Source organism: Manacus vitellinus, unplaced genomic scaffold (genome assembly GCF_001715985.3).
Source record: "Manacus vitellinus isolate BGI_N305 unplaced genomic scaffold, ASM171598v3 scaffold_0_pilon, whole genome shotgun sequence".
Lineage (NCBI taxonomy): Eukaryota > Metazoa > Chordata > Aves > Passeriformes > Pipridae > Manacus > Manacus vitellinus.
The window spans coordinates 55,052,217-55,069,985 of NW_021938789.1; the positions used below are offsets into that span (position 1 = coordinate 55,052,217).

Here is a 17,769-nt window from a genome sequence, read left to right on the forward strand (position 1 = left end):
CTTGAGCTCTGACATAAAAACTACCAGAACATAGTAAGAGATCTATCTAACTTTTAACTCATCTTAAGACTATTACCTGCAAATCTGCTGAGCAGATATTTCTACATTTTTTTCCACTGCCAAGAAAACTGGATATTACTGTATTTATAAGGAGTTATATAGGAATATAGCATCTAAAATACTTTGGGAATTAAAAACTCATATAAAACTAGTCTTACTGATTAATTTGAAAGTAAGATGAAATCAAAAGGTGACTATAGCTTAGGATTTAGGGGAAGTTTCTGTTAAAGTTTAAGTGTTTCTGACAAGGAAAACCACAGTCTTAGAGCAGAGAAGAAGGTGACAGACATCAAGGAGTCTCAATCATGTATTCTTAACAGTGATCTCTGATACCATTTAATTTTTCTGCCCCTTTTCCCTTCCCTCCCCTGCCCTGCCCTTTCCTTCCTCAGAGACTTTGCCCTTTATCACAGTATTCCCATGAGATATACTAGGGATATTTTATTACTAGATTAAAAAATTAAATAAATAAAATCTCTACACAAGTCCAAGTGATAATTCCATAATGGCAATTTTAAGGATACTCATTTTATAGGGGTTTCTCCTCTTGGCACTGTGAGAGGCAAAAAGTGCAACAGAATGAAGCCATTCTTGCTGGCTGCACAATTTATGAGCCTGCAGCCAGCAGATACACACCACAGCTTAGTCACAATCAAAAAGAAAGAAAGAAAAAAAAAGATGCAATAAACTGAAAATAAGTTAAGGATCAGAGATGACAGGCAACTGAACCTGATGGCCTACTATGATTCCATAACTAAAGAGCTAATTCAGTTGGTGGATTTATAAGTAGAAAACTACCATCTAACTACAGGGACTTGATTTTACCATTGGCAGCAGTCAGACGTAAACTTGGCTACTTTGTACAGTTCAGATGTCCTTCATTTTAAAGGGATTTGGGGAAGTTGAATGATTATAGGGAAGGACCACAAAAATGATTTAAGGACTAACAGTTGCAACCCTAGAGCTACTTAGCTTTTCAGAGTGTAGTTTGAAAGGTGATTATAGCATTTAACTCCCAAGAGAAGTGGTAGGCTCTTAATTTTTTGTTGTTGCCAAACCATACCTTGATGACTTCCCTTCTGAACAATTTATTTTACACCGATACATTTTAGACCAATACATGTTTTTGGGCTCAGGAGACAAGAAAGTGAGTGAAAATTGATGTAATAGATTGTGCTACATTTTATGGTGGCTGTTACTAATCTAAAGGTTTCCAAATCTTAGGAAATAATACATTTAATAAGATAAAATACAGCCACAGGAGTAAGAAAAGTTGAAAAACTGCTACAGTATTCACCATTTTTCTGTATGTTAGGTACAGATGGAATACAAGGTGACTGATCTTGTAGTAATAACATATTCAGCACTGCTGCATCTCAAAAAAATCATTATATCCAAATTTAAAGCATTTAATTATTATGCCTAAATTTTGACAATAGATTCAGACAGATCAGGTCTATTTTTTCTAGATAGTTGATATAGGTCTCCTTAAATGTCACTGAAACCAAAGTGCTACCACTGTTAGTTCAATAGCTTCTCATTCAAACTTTCTACCTCTCTTCTACTTGGCAATAGTTTAAAACAAAAAGAAAATAACACTAGTGAAAATCAGTCTGAAAGAAAAAGCAGATACTAATATTTTTATTAAAAAATTGTCTTTGCTACATGACTTTGAAGGCAGAACTGTAAAATGTTGCTCTGTAGCTAATAACTCTCTTCACCACAACATAATGGAGCAGTAAATCAGCAGAACAGGGAAGCAGATTTTTAGGTTTGGGTTTTTTTAGTAAATAGTTTATTCTTTTCTTCTGAATACATAACACATACTCAAGGTAGTTTGTAATATTAATGGACACGTTAATATCATATCGAGTGGTGGAATCAGTATTTTCTCCACTACACTGAGCTATATATTCCTAAATAGTTGAACCCAGGTGCATGACCAAGATTTGAGTTACAGGTGCATGTCTCACTCATGTCCTTACTCAGCTTTGAGGAGGCAAGACTGAGGCAGCTTCTGCGTTCTGGACATAGGAAAGAAAAGGCTGAGGGGTAAGAGGAGAGACCTGGCCAAGTGCCCAATGCATCCACACATACCACAATACTTATGTAGCCAGGGTGACATAAAATGCACTGGAGAAGGCCACAGATGTTGAATCAGCAAATTCATTGGTAAGATCCATTCACGGCTTCCAATAACTAAGTTGAAAAGTAGAAGACCAGAAGAACATTCCTGATAACTATGCTGTGAAAGAGTTTTAGAATTTGGGAGATGTGCAAAGAAGAATTGTTTCTTAAGCTGTTTTTCTTTTTTTTTTTTAAATCGGCAGTAATCTTGCATCTGATTTTCTCTTGAGTAGAGCCACCAAGAAGCACAAGTAATCATCATCTGTTCATAGAATCTATCTCTATTATGAAATACTTCTACATGCTTCTTTTAATTCCTCCTGAGATACTGGCAGCAGACAAAATTATCACTTCTTCTCTTTCATTTGAACTCCTTAAAATTAAATCAAGTCACTGTCAGTAATTTTCCTGCAGTAACAATTTTCAAGCAGAGACCTCAATGACTTCAATGAATATTAAAAGCCAATGGACCAATAAAAGTTACACATCAGGTTGTACCACTCTTCTTACTTAGTTTCTACTTATATCCACAGACCTTCACAGGAGTGACTGACAAGAAGCAACTCCAGACAATCCTATTTATGTGCAGGACTAGTGAAGAAGCCCTACAAACTTGCTCAAAACAATGTCAGGGGCTCCAAACGAATTTCATCAACACAGGAACTATTAGTTCCATTAAAGAAACAAAATGGCATCTTTTTAGGAGGGAAATATGACATTGCTATGCAATGCTGTCACCTCTCTTCCTCTATTTTTGTATATTGTTTTCCTACTTATCTGACTGCCAGTGCTGTGATGAGTGAAATATGCTAGTGAGATCAGAACTAAACTCCAGGATTATTTTTATGAAGGAAATATGTCACTTCAGTTTCTTGGTTATATCAGAGCCTCAAGATTCTTTGGAAAATCATCATGTAACAGATTCGCTGCTTTGCGACAATATAATGATTTTATCACTGCTAAATTTCCTCTTCATGTTAGAAAAAGAAGAGAAAATCAACAGCCACTATTTTATTCCACCTATCAACATAAAAAAACATCTTATAGGGATAGCTGTCCAAAATGCTTTTCAGAGGCATCAACTTAAATTACCTTTCATTCAACCACAGATGCATTATTATTATCAGCATCAGCATCATCATGATCATCGTTTTAATTATTTACTGGATACAACATATATACCTAAAAGTTTGAAAAAACATTTTTATTGCTTTTACTGCCACTAGAGTTAAGTACTTGTTTGTATTGCAGATGACAAAAAAAAAATAACAGAAACTGCTATATTCAGACACTTATGTATAAGAGGGAAAATTTTTACTTTTTTTTTTTAGGGAAAAAGAATTGTTTGCCCTTTGTTACTATCATTGCTCCAAGACTGGAAAAGAGGTGAATGGTTTTTGCTTATTTCAATGAAGAGTCTCTAAGTTAATTAAAGAATAACATTATATGCATTATGTTATCAAGGAAATCACAGAATATCCTGAGTTGAAAGGGACCCACAAGGATCATCAAAGTCCAGCTCCTGGCCCTGCACAGAACAGCCCTAAGAGTCACACCTTGTGACCAAGAGTATTGTCTGAACACTTCTTGATCTCTGTCAGGCTTGGAGCTGTGAGCACTTCCCTGGGGAGCCTGTTCCAGTGCCCAACCACCCGCTGGGGGAAGAACCTTTCCCTGATATCCAACCTAAACCTCCTCTGACACAATTTCAGCCCATTCCCTCCAGTCCTGTCCCTGGTCACCACAGAGCAGAGATCAGTGCCTGCCCCTCCTGTTCCCTGCATGAGGAAGTTGTAACTGCAGTGAGGTCTCCCTTCAGTCTCCTCCAGGCTGAACAGACCCAGTGCCCTCAGCCGCTCCTCACATGGCTCCCCCTCATGCCCTTCACCATCCTCATGGCCCTTCTTTGGACACTCTCTAATAACTTTATATCTGTCTTACATTGCGGTGCCCAAAACTGCCACAATATTCCAGGTGAGGCCATCCCAGAGCAGAGCAGAGGGGGACAACCCCCTCCCTCTCCCAGCTGGTGATGCTTTGCCTGATGCCCCCAGGACACAGTTGGCCCTCTTGGCTGCCAGGGCACTGCCAGGGCGCTCATATTCAACTTGCCATCGACCAGGACCCCCAGGTCCCTTTCCACAGCATGGAATAGACTGGATATTTGGGTTAACATCTATGAATATGTGTAAATGAATAGAGGACTTGAAAAAGGCAATGAGTTACCTCAGCAAAGCACTTCACTGGAATACATTGGCCTAAGTTTGATCAGGGACAACCAAAAATTCATTGATTCCATTTTACGTTTTCTACTACACCAGTATATGGGAAGAATCAGACACAATGTGCAAAATACATACAGGCAAAATTCTGGCACTACACACTTTTCTCGAGGAAGCCCAGAGCACACATTCAGTGATCCTTGCACTTTGTGTGTGGATGCAGTGGTTTAGATACTGGTTTGCTGGGGTTTTTTTAATTGCTGACTGTACACTTTCTGCACTGTCTGCTGGAAAACCATCTATCCACATAGTATTCTCCATCACTGATTTCTAGTTTGAAAGCCTATAACAGATAAGCAAAACCAAGTAGTCTGTCAAGTAGAGACAATTGCTACCATTGTCACAGCAATCTCCCATCCTTGTAGGTAAGGGACCATGGACAATGATTGTAGGAATCAGACTGCAGGGGATAAACACAAAAATGTTATAAGAACCCTTGTTTTAAAACTACCATTTGGATTACGTGGGGTTTGTTTTATTCTATTTATTTATTATTTTATATAATGTACTCATTCCTCAAATTCTTTACTCTTTCTATTTAAGAGCTGGAGTCTTGCTTCTAGGCACATTCCCTTCCTCCTTACCTGCAAAGTATATAAAGCCTCTGTTCTTGCCAGCCTGCATTAAACATTGCAATACAATTATCCTCTGTCACTGGACTGTTATCTCAGGGAATTGAATTAGACTTCCTAGTTTAGAAACATCAAATTATTTACACAAAATATTATAGTTGAAACAGATCCAGTTTAGAGCATTAAATGATGGTTAAGGTAGTAAAGACTAAAAAGATCAGGTCACTGATTTAAAACAGAACTAAAAGTTGAATTTGATCCTGAGGGTACCTGTTGAGAGTCATATCAAGCAGGTTATTGCCTATTCAGAAAAATCAGTTTTTCTTTTAGCCTTGTCTCTAAGTTGCAGCTATAAAAGTTTCCTCAGGAAAGGTTTGGTTTGGACCAATAGCAGTTCTGTGGGAATTTCGCTGTCAGTTTTTCACAAGTACAAGTTATTAGAACTTTTGGTTAAGAAATATGACACAGCTTTAGATGGATGTTCAAAAACACCCCTGATAAGTCCCTTCTGTTTTGATACCTTACCTACAGGGGCAGAAAGGGAAGCATTCAGCAAATCACAGAATCATATAAATTGGTTCTTTTCCTGAAAAAGGTGCAATATATTTCATTTCTCACCCTTTCAACACAAACCAAAACCCTTTCTTGCAGAAAAGACTGTCTTAATTTGCATATTGCCCTTATAGCTGAAACACAAAATTGTCAGTTAGCATTTCCTATGCACTTTAAATTGATATAGTTTGTTATTTAAGATTACTCTGTCAAGAGTGTGTCAATACATCTTTCATCCATGAAAGCTTTTTGTTATATAGTTCTCACTGTTCTAGGCATAACCTGATTACAATTTAAATTTTCTTGATATATCTGGGTTTTACTTGCATCACCACTCTAAATTGTGACAAGAAATCAACATGGAACAACACTCAACCGCATTTCCAGAGTAAAATACCCCCCAACAGACTTAGGAGTTTTCCATTGGTACTTACCCCATGACTAGATGTTATTTCTTACCTCCACCCTCCAACCTATTCCCATCAGTGCCCATTCACCTCTCACTCCTCTGCCCATGAAAGTCTCCCCATTAAACAGGATGAAAGCTGTTGCTTTTTATGTGCCCTTCAAATATGCACAGTTTTAAAGCAGCTTCCCACCAAGGGCAGCTTGTGCTGCATTTGAGGTTGAGCCAAGAGAGATCCCCTCTCTCTGGGATCCCTGAGCACGCCCAGGTACCCTCCTGTGTCCTGTGGCTCCCATGGGAATGTTGAGCACCCACAGGTCGGGGGGGCCCTAAGCCAAACTTGCTCCTCCTGGCATCACAGCAAACCCTGGCTGAATTCAATAGGATGGAAAGGAGCCCAAAGGATGAAAATACGAAGATAATGCTGTGGAATGCTGTTGCTGAGTAGTTTCATTTGAATTTAAAGTGAGGGAAAGATGAAGGGAAAGAAAAACCTTTGGTAAGAGTTATAAGATGCTATGTTTTCCATTCCCAGTACAAGGAAGTTTTCACTTCCTTGCCAGGAAGAATTGTAGTGTCTCTTGTCATTACTCTATTTCATTATTTAAATTAAAATAATTTCTGAAAAGCATTTCTTCCCTTTCCCCCCTTACACATGCTAAAATATAAAAAGGTAGAGATAAGATCCAACCTTTATTCCACTTTGAACAAGCTTGTGTATATCCAAAAAAGGTTCCTTGAGTATGTCTCCTTCGGGAGTGAAAATCTTCACATATCCTTCTTTCTCAAGAATGAAGAGGCGATGGGATCCATCCCCACAATGTACTGCTCCAACAGGCTGCCTTAGTCCACTCACAACCTCCTGAATACAGAAGCAGTTGTGCTTGTGTTTTCTAAAGAAATTTAAAGAAAACATGAGATGTTTCTTCTTTTTCGTAACCCTGACACAACAACGTCCCTAAAAGATAAAATTTCTGTTCTGTAGTGATACTAGAAAGTTTATATTATAAACCAGTTTTATGTATTTAAATATATAATCACATATCCAGAATAAATTACTTCCTTGAATGCAGGGAAGCAGATAATACTGAGAATCAGTTTGAATTCCACTTGAGCAAAATTTGGTCTGTATGCAAGAAAGAGAAAATTAAATAAACTTAGATCCAATATGTAGAAGAATGGGAGAGAAAAAAAATTGGTAAAAGAAGAGAATAATTTAGAAACACAGAATTTCTACCATAAAATAAACATACTAAATTTCATCACTTTGACAAAATTTGGCTTCTAAAACCCATTTAAAAATAATGACTTACAACGGGATAATCCAATGTAATTATTTTCATGAAGAAAAATACACTATCGAAATAAATTGAAGATCATGAAATAAATATTTTACTAATAAACTTATTGTAGTTGTTTACAATAAAGTAAAGTAATATTACATTCAGGTAGAAATTACTTCCCAGAACTATATATGATCCACAGGCTGGATGATAACCAAGATCCACAGGGTGGATCAAACCAGGATTCTAACACCTTTTCAGCAAGGCAAATATCAAATGGTACTGAAATGTTGAAGTTAATGTAACTTTCTCTTTTGATGTACACTAGCAGCAGCAAAAGAAAGTAACATCTGGAAAACACAGCTGCTGAGCATAAGGACATACTGAGCTGTTTCACTGTGAAAACCACAGGCTTTGATAGGTTTTTGTTGGAGTTTTTTTTTCAGATTAAAGAGCATTTATCTTTATGAACCTGTTGATCTCTTCCTCTTTGTCATATTCTTCCATGTGGTCCAGGGAGTTAGAGGCTGGCCCTCGCACTTGTTTTCTTGGAAAATCTGGAAAGCACACGCCACCATCTTTTCTTGCATAGTAATAGCAAAACTCATCAGCTGTAGTTTGGAGAAAACCTTAAAAATGCAAAAGAGCATACAAATATTTAGTGTGTTGTGATGTCTGCAGTTTAGTGTCATCAAGCTCATCTTTAAATAGATTACAGTGGAAAAAGAGGTCATTTTAAACAAAGCACTATCTGCAAAAAAAAAGGCCTGCTCTGAATAAACACAAACTGAGTATTACCTTTTATAGTTTATTCGTCTGTATTTGTATTAAACCTGATTTCAGTGTGCTTATGTAAAAATACCAATTAATTCAAAATGACACAACAATTCACTGACTAAAAAATTAAGAGGCAGAGCTCAGAGTTAAGGCTATGATACACTTCTCCCTGATTTTAACCTATCAATCAAGTGCAGTATCTGCAGTAAAATAGCTCGAGTAGCTTCTGTGTAACTTTTTTTTTTTTAAGTGGCTTGTTGTAGTCAAAATCTCGGTAAGACTTTGGTAAAAGTCATGAAGTAAAGACTGTGGAGTGCTGCCAGCAAAGGGCATCGCTTGGAGAGGCGAATAATCACCAGTCAGGTGAATCTCAGAAAGGCAGAAGTGCTGCTGAAAACTGCCCTGGGTTGACATGCACTTGGCCTCTGGTTGACTCCCAGCATCGAAGTGGGTGAACCCAGTGTCCTATCATGAGGTCTAGCTTCTCAGCCCCCAAGCCCTCAGGAGGAGGATATGCCTCATGCTGCACTGGAGCTGGCTTGGATGAAAAGTGGTCTTCAGCTTTTAAGTTAAAATGGGAAGGAGTTTGAAGGCCCAGATAAACAAGGAGTTGGTAAAATGAGGGCCTTTGAGGAAAAAACCTGCCACTACTGCTATTACACTATGTTTAATGACACTAAAAGTATCTATTTCTGTTCACAAACCTATTTCTAGTAATTTCTATCCAGTTTTTAAGCACGAGTATTAAATCTAAGAAGACAGAGTCTGGCTAGTTATACATGTGCTATGTTATTAGAACGTGAAGATAATATGCCTTAAGTTGCCTTCATTCCTTTTTTGTATTATTGGCAACTGTCTTACGATGTACTGTGGTCCAGGACATAACTCACAGGATACACAGAATTAGCACTTAATTGGAATTAGAGGCCTAATTTATGCATGGCTTTACCACTTGTGAATAATGCAGTAATCCATAGGTCTTGGCCATAAAACCCCTGGCTTACAATGTACAGTAAGAGCTGATCAGGGACAGCTGTGTTTCATTGGAAGGTGCCAGTTTCTTTTAAGCGAAGCTTTTTCAGAAACATTATCAGTTTTGACAAAATTTTAGCTAACATGATGTTTCTGGTCCTAACTCAAACTTCTGGTTCTAAATGAGAAAGAAAGAGACAGCAAACCTCATATCACTATACTCCAATGTCTTGTAATTAGGGTGTTTCATTAGGAGGAGGAATATTCAGGTCAATGCCCCTCATCTGTCAGGCAAGAGTTTGACCCTAAGTCTCCCATTTCCCAAGTAAATGTCCTAACAACGACTTTATTAGCTATCCTGGGGTGGTCTCTCTGTGGCTTTCTTCATGGAAAATTTCGAAAGAGTTCAATTTCTTCCTTATGTGGAATAGGAAAATTTTTCAGATCCCAGAATTTTTGTGGAGTGGAAAGCCTTTCCCACCCAACTATACTTCTTTTCATATACATCTTCCTTTAAAAATATTGGAAAAATAACATGACAAAGCCTGCCTTTGGTTTCTATAAAATAATATCTGGAAACACATGGTAGTGTCTTGTGGTGTAAAAGTTTAATTACCATGATTTGGAGCTTCAGTAAATTTCATCTCTGAGGAGCTGGTTTTAATTTATAGTAGTTATTTGGAGAAAATGGAAGATATAATTCCAAGTGGAACAACGGAAGAGGAACTCTGATATAATCACAGAGTGCTATTCCAAGGCTTGTAGATATAAAGCCAAAATCAAAGGTAATCTAAAATCTTGCTGTTGAATTATTTGACTTAAGAATACAGAGTTTTGTCTTTAATGATTTATTTCTCTAGGCACAGAGGGTCATTCAAAAAAAGGCAACAGCAAATTAGAGGTGTACGATTACTAAGAATTTCTAGAATTTTCCAAGTATACCATCTCCTATTTACTATAGGGAAATTACTCTTGGCTTGAATGGTTTCTTTAGTCAGGAAAGCTGAGAGCATATTGTGATCATGTTCACTCAGTACATGTCCCTTTCAAATAACAATCAGATGCAAACTCACTTGACTAGTGCAATGCCTTTTCTTACATGTAAGACTAATCCCATTTCCTTATGAAATATTTTATCATGCACTTAAGTACATGTTGCACTGCAGTTGCCTTTTGCTATTTAGCAAGCCCATCAGCAGGTTCCAAGAAGGGATAAGGCTTATGTTCCATTTTCATTACAAGTGCTTGTAAAAAAATGGGGCTAGAATTAAACTGAGAAAAATGTTGCATTACTGGAAGGAATGTAACCTCTGTAAATACAGTTTCACCTGTGTATTAAGAGTGGAATTTTGTTATTTTGTTGTATAAAAACCATAGTAACTTACAAAAAAAAAAAAAAAAGAAAAAATTTGCATGTGTTATATATGCTCAATTTAACATACTAACAGAATCACTGAAGGCAGTTAGAAAAACATTTGCTTCTACTCCCTATCTGCTTGAAGCCATTTAATGTCTTCTGTCTCGTGCTTAGATTGTAAGGTCTTTAGTGTAGTTTGCCATTTTGTTCAGCATTTGTACAGTGTCCAGAAGAATGGTCCCTGACAAGTGCCCCTAAGCAGTAGAACTGTTTGGAGAGAAAAAAAAAAAGATCATTTTGCTCAGTCAAATACAGCTCCGTCACTGTCCTCTGTGAGAACTGTGCCTAATAAGGACTGCAACCCTTGGTCCTGTGTGAATTTCTGTACTAACTACTTTATTTTAAAACTCATACATATTATTACAAATTTCCTACCATCTGTGTACGTGTTGACAGAGCAGTGCCTGTGTTAACAAAGAAAATTGAAATCACAAAGGAAGATTAAACATCATGTTTAAGTGTCAGATTTTGCACAGGCTTGCATTTCTGTGCTTTTAAAACTTTCTGTCTTGCAAACAAGAATCAAATGACAGGCTTTTCAGTTAAGGCAGTTACAGTGAAGGCTTTCTGTATTCCCCTTTATAAAACACTGTGGGAATAAGTTGCATGATTACAAGCCTTTTCAAAGGAAAACTGCTTTCAGCTGATCTCCACCTCCTCTCTCCACTTGTATTTGCATTCAGTTGTTCCTCACACCGTATCTCCCTTCCTACCCTACCTTCACCAAATTCCATTTTGCTGGATTCCCTGCTTATCCATTCCCTTGCCTCTTCTCTGTGATATACAACTCCAGTGTCATGGTAGCCCATGTCCCAGTCTTTACAACAAATTAAGTTCCTATTCACTCCCTTTCCTGGTTGCACTGCACACAGGATTGAGTATCATCCTCTCGTCTGAGTAGACTTACCCTGGCTTTGAGGACATTTGGAAATCAGGCTCACCTGCTTTATTTCTGCTGTGACCTTGAGCACACAGTTCAGTATTATGTAAAAGAAGCATTTTCCTGCTTTGGGGGTTTTTTTCCTGATTTGCACTTTTGACAGCTAGATGTGAACAAAAAAACTGCATTTGCCTCTCTCTTCTCAACTGCCAGTGAAAACCAAATCAAAGACATGATTCCAGACTGACTGTTTCAAACTGTAGTAAGTCCACTGGTAGCTCACATCATTTCCTCTTGGTTTTCAAGTGACCAGTAGCCCTTTTCTCATACTCAGATGTTGCCTGTACCTGCACATGGGCAGTGCCAGGGTTAATACCCTTGATGCCCTTGTTATCAGTAGCAAAATTATGAGCCACTACTATTTTTTTCTGCAGGTTGACTGTGTTGACTGTGACTATTAATCAGTGATGTTAGAACTTCTGGGAGCGCTGTGTGAGTTGTAGAATTTCTTAGAATTCCAGCATTTGGGGGTGGGGTGCCCCTGTTTGTTGTTAAAAAAATCCTATCAAGCATCTGTTCTTGTAATGCCTGGATTCAGATCAGGGCCTGGATCTGAATTCACCCACAATCATCTGGAACCCATTCCTTCAAATGAAAATAATGGAGACCAGACAGTTCAAAAATCTCTCCCATGTCCTTGAATGGCACTGTGGCTGTGGCACAGGTTTGTTCCTTAGAATACACCACTTCCACTGGCATGGATCAAGTTTCTGCTTATGTCCAAAGGCAGAATCAGCCATGCCTTTCTTTACTTGCTACATTAATAATAAATATTAGACAGTCTTCCCTTATGACCTTGTAAAACTTAAAATTCATGTCGTTTGAAGATACTTCATTAAACCACTTCACTCCAGTGTCTCCACCACTAATCACTTAAACTGAGGCTTACAGTAAAGGTTAGATGAGAAATAATCACAACAGTTACCTGGAATGAAGCGGGGAAGTTCTAATCTCATAGTCTTTGTGAAACATTACACTGTCCTGCATATCCACACAATTTTAACAGCTATTTTTATTATTCTGTTTGAAGAAAGAATAGGGTCCCCTTTTTCTCTGAGTATTCCTAAAGAAGTCAATGGAAGTTATGGTACAGTCATAACTGGTGGGCAAACTGCTGTCTTCGAAAGAGTTAACCAAGCATCTGCTACAGTTTTCATCTTTGCAAAAAGAGACAGAACAATAAATGAATTTTTGAAGCTAACTCAGTCTTGGTTAATATGTAGTGCTAAAATTTCAATCCCAGAAAAGATGCTTGCTATCTTAAAATGCTAATAATATTTCTCATTTGTGCGGGACTTAAGGGATAAAATTATTTTTGTAGTCAGCGATTTCCTTAAACTCCCTTGTATTGGTGTTCAGAAACAATTAGCACTCCCTAATGGAGGAAGAGTAATTATTCGACTTTTTAACAAATGCACAGTGAATCCTTGCCAGAGACCTTGGTTTTGGGGGCCTGTTAATTTTCAACTCTTTGTTTAATCCTCCAGGCTAAGCTGAAAACACGGCTTCCCCGTTTTCTATTTTTTTCTGTCTTTGGCAATAAATATTATTATGGATATATGAGTCTCACAAGGAAAATAGAAACCCCAAATAAGTTGTTATTGTAATTATTTATATTTCAGAATGTATAAGACTATTGAACTATACTGAAATCCTGTAGGCCATCTTCTCAAAAAGAGGGACCTGAATCTTAATTAATACCTTTGGGAATCCTAGAATAGGTATCAGCAACCATATGTACCAGTCAAGTCACCAAATTAACCCTGTTGGTGGATGTAAGTATGCAACAACTTTTTGTTAGCACAGCCTACTTTCAGAACAAGTATTTAGAATGATTATTAGCATCTGATTGATGTAGGAAAAATCCTATTTTAACTGATGCTGAAGTATGTAAGCTCTTTTCCTGCAAAGCACAGTGCTCTGCCCAGTGCTAAAGTTATGCTTTCATCTGGTTATCTTTCAAGACAACCTGGGTGGTCACAAAAAGCACTTGACATCTTGATGCACTTCAGCAGTTTTACATATACACAAACTTTGTAGAAAAATAAATTTGTCATTCGTCACCGCATATGTTGATCTGAGGAGCGAGGTTCCTGTGGCTACAGCTCCTGTGCTGCTCAGCCCTTTCTCATTCTCTCTCCCTCCCTCCACCTCCTCATTCTTTCTCCCTTTTCCCTCTTTCACTTTTTTCAGTTAAACACATTGTTTCCTCATAAACACAGAGTTTCACAAAACAACTCTGAGGGTCTTGCTCTGCAGAATATGATAATCATTTGCACTAGCTACAAACTCATGTCAAAAGTGTCTTTGTGTGGACTTCTTATATGGGCCAAACATTTAGAATATCTAATCTGTTATCGCTGTTCAGCAGGCAGTCTTGGCAACTATGATCTATTCTGCTTTGCTTTGGGGAATGTGATAAAGAGCAAGAAACAGCTGGTTTAAGAAAGCCTTAGAAACATCTCTTAGTTTATAAAGACAATAATAATATTTTCATATTTGAATGGGTTGAGATACATGTTAAACCACAGTAAAGGGAAAATGTAAGTCAATTCAAAATGTTTTCCCAAGTCAATAAAAGAACACTGCAAAAAAACTCCTGTGCTCTTGGGATTTCAGAGAAAACAAGTACACACTGTACACATGCAATTAAAAAACCCTCCTCCAAATCCCATCCACTTAAACTATCCCCTTTACTCAAATATGTTTATATTCTATTACAGAGATGTGTTCATATGTAAAAAATGACTATTTACAAATTCATTTTTCGTCTCATTATCAACTCTTTTTTCCAGTCTGCTAGTAAAAAAAAAAAAAAAAAAAAACCCAACAACAACAAAAAAGAAATCTCAAAAGAAATCTCAATCAATTTAATTATTTTCTCCTGTGTGGCATTGTTTGTAAGTAGTGTTTGGACGGCGAAAAAAGCATAGTTTAAAAATGACAGTCTTAAACATATAAATAATTTACTATTGAGAATACCAAAGATGTTATTTAACGTAAGAGTGTATTAAGACAGTGTTTCTAAAAGAACCGTCTTCTGCGGTTGTTTTGTTGATACAGTTACAAGTGATAGCACACATTTGGTGACTGCCCTAGACAAGGCAGGGTAAATTCTGCTTTTGGTTATGTCCAGCTAACTCTACTGACTACAGTGAGGAAGTGTTAGGTTAGTTAAGAATTTGGTCGTTAACAGCACGTTGGAAGTGATTCAAAGATCACAGAAGTCTATCAAATCGTTCCCTTTGATTTCAATGGGCTTTAAACCCTGTGGAAAAAAACATCAGTTTCTAGGGTAACAAAACCAGAAAAAAAACACTTTACTCATCAGCTTTTAGAGTCTAAAGCAAACAGCCAGGACCTTTTATTTCTTGCATTTTGGAGCAATCTATTGTTTAGAATAGCCTTTTGGATGGCCAACTGTTTGTTTGCGTGATTTGAATTAACAGGCAAATATTCCAGCAAAGGTAAAAGTTTGAGGTGCCTTTGACAACAATCAAGCCACGTGTGTGTCATGGAGAGTTTAACAGGAGGGTGGGCAAGAAAGTGCTCAAAATATTTACCTCCCTACATAAGATCCACTGTGAAGACTGAAACATTCTGTCTTTGCTTGGGCAAAATCCCCTGAATATAAATGGGAATTTTTCCCAATTAAAAGCCGGATCTATAACCGCTCAGGCAATACCAACATATCAAAACAGACATCTTTTAGCCCCGTATTTTCTTATAGGTTTTACCTGGTATGTGACCTCTGCAAGTATAATAGAATTCTTTACAATAGTCTCTGCACAGGTAGGGAAGAGTTAGTTCTCTTTCAGCTGTTTCCCCTTTCTCAGGTGAGTGGAATAGGTTCTGAGCGTGAGGTGAGCAGTGTGCACATTTGATTTCCTCCAGTAGCTTCGCACATTCTGTGTTGTTGGTAACAGAAAGTATCTGCAAGCCACAAACCAGAGACAAATAAACACATGACCTGTTCCCCCATCTTACACAAAGGAAGATTGCATGACCTAATGTAATAAACAATGCTAGTGGGACAAATACAGTTAGTATCAATGCATTTTGTTTCAAGTGCAATGAAATTACTATGAAATGTGCAATATGCCATTAGTACGGTGAGATTTTCATTTCTCTGATTTCTTACATAAGATTCTATAAGAACCTTATATAAGATTCTATAGGATTTCTTATCTGAGCTTGCTTCTCAGATAAGAATAATAGCACTGAAGTTATTTTAAAGACTCATGCCTGCCATCTCTTAATCATATAGGCAATCTCTCAACTAGAGAGATATGTATATAAGGAGGAGTTATATCAGCAGGCCTTTTATCCACTTCTCTTGTGAGACATACCTACAAATCTAACTTGTAAGGTGTTTAGAGGCTAAAAATTAAAGTTCTACCATCAAAACATGTCTAGGTATGTGTAAAATAGGTGTATCTTGAACGACACCACTGCCTGGCTACAGAAATGACTGCTGTGGAATTGAGCAGGTGCCGTGGATTTTTCATGCTTTAAATGCTGCCCTGCTTTTTGCTCTCTCTAGTGCAAACTACTTGGAGGCGGGAAAACCTGTGTGTTTGCAGACATATCTTTCTACAAGTGAAAAAGTAGAATTTGTAACATCTTGTTTGCGTCAATATTGAATCCGTAACTTTGTCCTGAAAAAAAGAGCGTATATTATGTATGCATAGCACTTGAAGAAGCATGAAACCACGACTGATGGTGTGTTTAAGTAAACACAGGAGCCTAAGGAGCACGTCATCAAATTGTGAAAAATAATGGAAAACAGCAGAGTTGTCTTTATTAGCTTTTGAATGCAGTGCACTTTGTTAATCTATTGTTAACCACATGGATTGTTTTTTGATCATTCATCCCAATGGTGGGTAGTGGGAAATGTGTTTCCTCTGTTGAGATTGACTGAATCTGATCCAATGCAAAAACAAAGCTCAGGTTCCTTCTGCCAGTTATTTAACAGAGTTATAAACAAGGACTGTAAGACACTTAGGTTAAGAAATATTAATGTGGCAAATATTTGTGTTTGTAAAAATTGTAAATATTTGTAAATAGCATTTTGAAAACATTGCTAGTTTTGCTATAGCTCATATCTCTGAGTTGATTTGTAGAAGGACTTTTCAATGTCACTCCTTTGCAACGTAACATTAAAGGGGAATTATCTAATTTACTTCTGAAAAAGTAAGTTATTCAATGCAGGAAGACTCCTGATATGTTTGAGTATGCTGTCTCCTACATCTGTTCTTGGATGCTGTACTTTGATAACACAGTTCTGAACTCATCTTTCTATTTACAGATCATAACTACATGAATTTCAAAAGCTTGAGAGAAATGCATTTGCTGTTGTTTTCAACAGATCGGTATTCAAAATATTACACAATATATGTACAGCCTGTACATTTAAATGAAATTCTGGTTAAAACAACCTTGATTTAGAAGGCAAACTCTTCCCAGAAAAATTTAGTCTTACCATACATATATTGTCAAAAGGCCATCTGAAATGTGTACTAAAGTTTAATGTTGTAAGTTGGGACCCTGATTAGAACACCGTTTGGCTTCTATCCTTATTCTTGATATGCTGCCACTGGCGTCAAAAATAATTCCTCCAGGTTTGCCAGGATCATTAAATGCAATAAGTGTTCTGTTCTTGACACTATCTGTTCTCACACTATCCTCAGCTTCATAGCACCTGCAATTCAGTAGTGTGATTAACATCTGCCCCACATATTGTTTATTATCTCTCTTCAGACCCTTCTTGAGAATGTAACTGTCTCACATATTTTGGAAAGGGTTTGCCTTCTCTCTCTCTCTTTTTCTTTTAAAAAAAAACCCTTTAGGATGGTAATCAATTAATTGCATGTTGCATGTATGGCAGAAGGTTTGCATTGGTCCTGAATTCTTTGGGGAATTCTTTCCATGGCTGCAGGCTCTTCTCTCCTGAAAAAGTTTAGTTTCTTTTTGCTAGATTGCTCATTTGAGCCATAGCATTGCAACTGTTAACCTTAGTCTTGAGTTTTGTATGTTGTTCTAGATATGGTAAATGTGGAGGGAAATGCATTGAAGTCAAGAACTAAAAACACAATGACAACTACAATAAACTATAACCAAAATACATAACAACTAAAACTTTGAGCTTGACTTAATACTGCCTAGGACTGCAGTCCAGGTAGTAAAAAATAGACTTGACGTGCTTGCAGTAATCCATGCTGCTGAGGTAATCTGCATGAGCTGCACTTTATTAAGGGATGCTGTGATTTTGATGGGAAGGGGCCTGTATAATTCATTCAGGTCATTGTCTGCCAAATAGAACAAAGTCTGAAGCCAACAGGGGATGACTAAAAGCACTATCCATAAATGCTACTTTTAAAG

The 17,769-nt window shown here is 37.3% G+C and overlaps 1 protein-coding gene across 1 annotated transcript in view; it reads right to left on the minus strand.

Annotated features, from left to right (window-relative positions):
- Positions 1–17,769, minus strand: part of HHIP (hedgehog interacting protein) — a 74,210-nt gene that overhangs the window by 51,368 nt on the left and 5,073 nt on the right. The window contains 3 exon segments of the mRNA XM_029962464.1: positions 6,691–6,892; positions 7,755–7,911; positions 15,126–15,321. Coding sequence (XP_029818324.1) covers positions 6,691–6,892; positions 7,755–7,911; positions 15,126–15,321 — 555 coding nt within the window.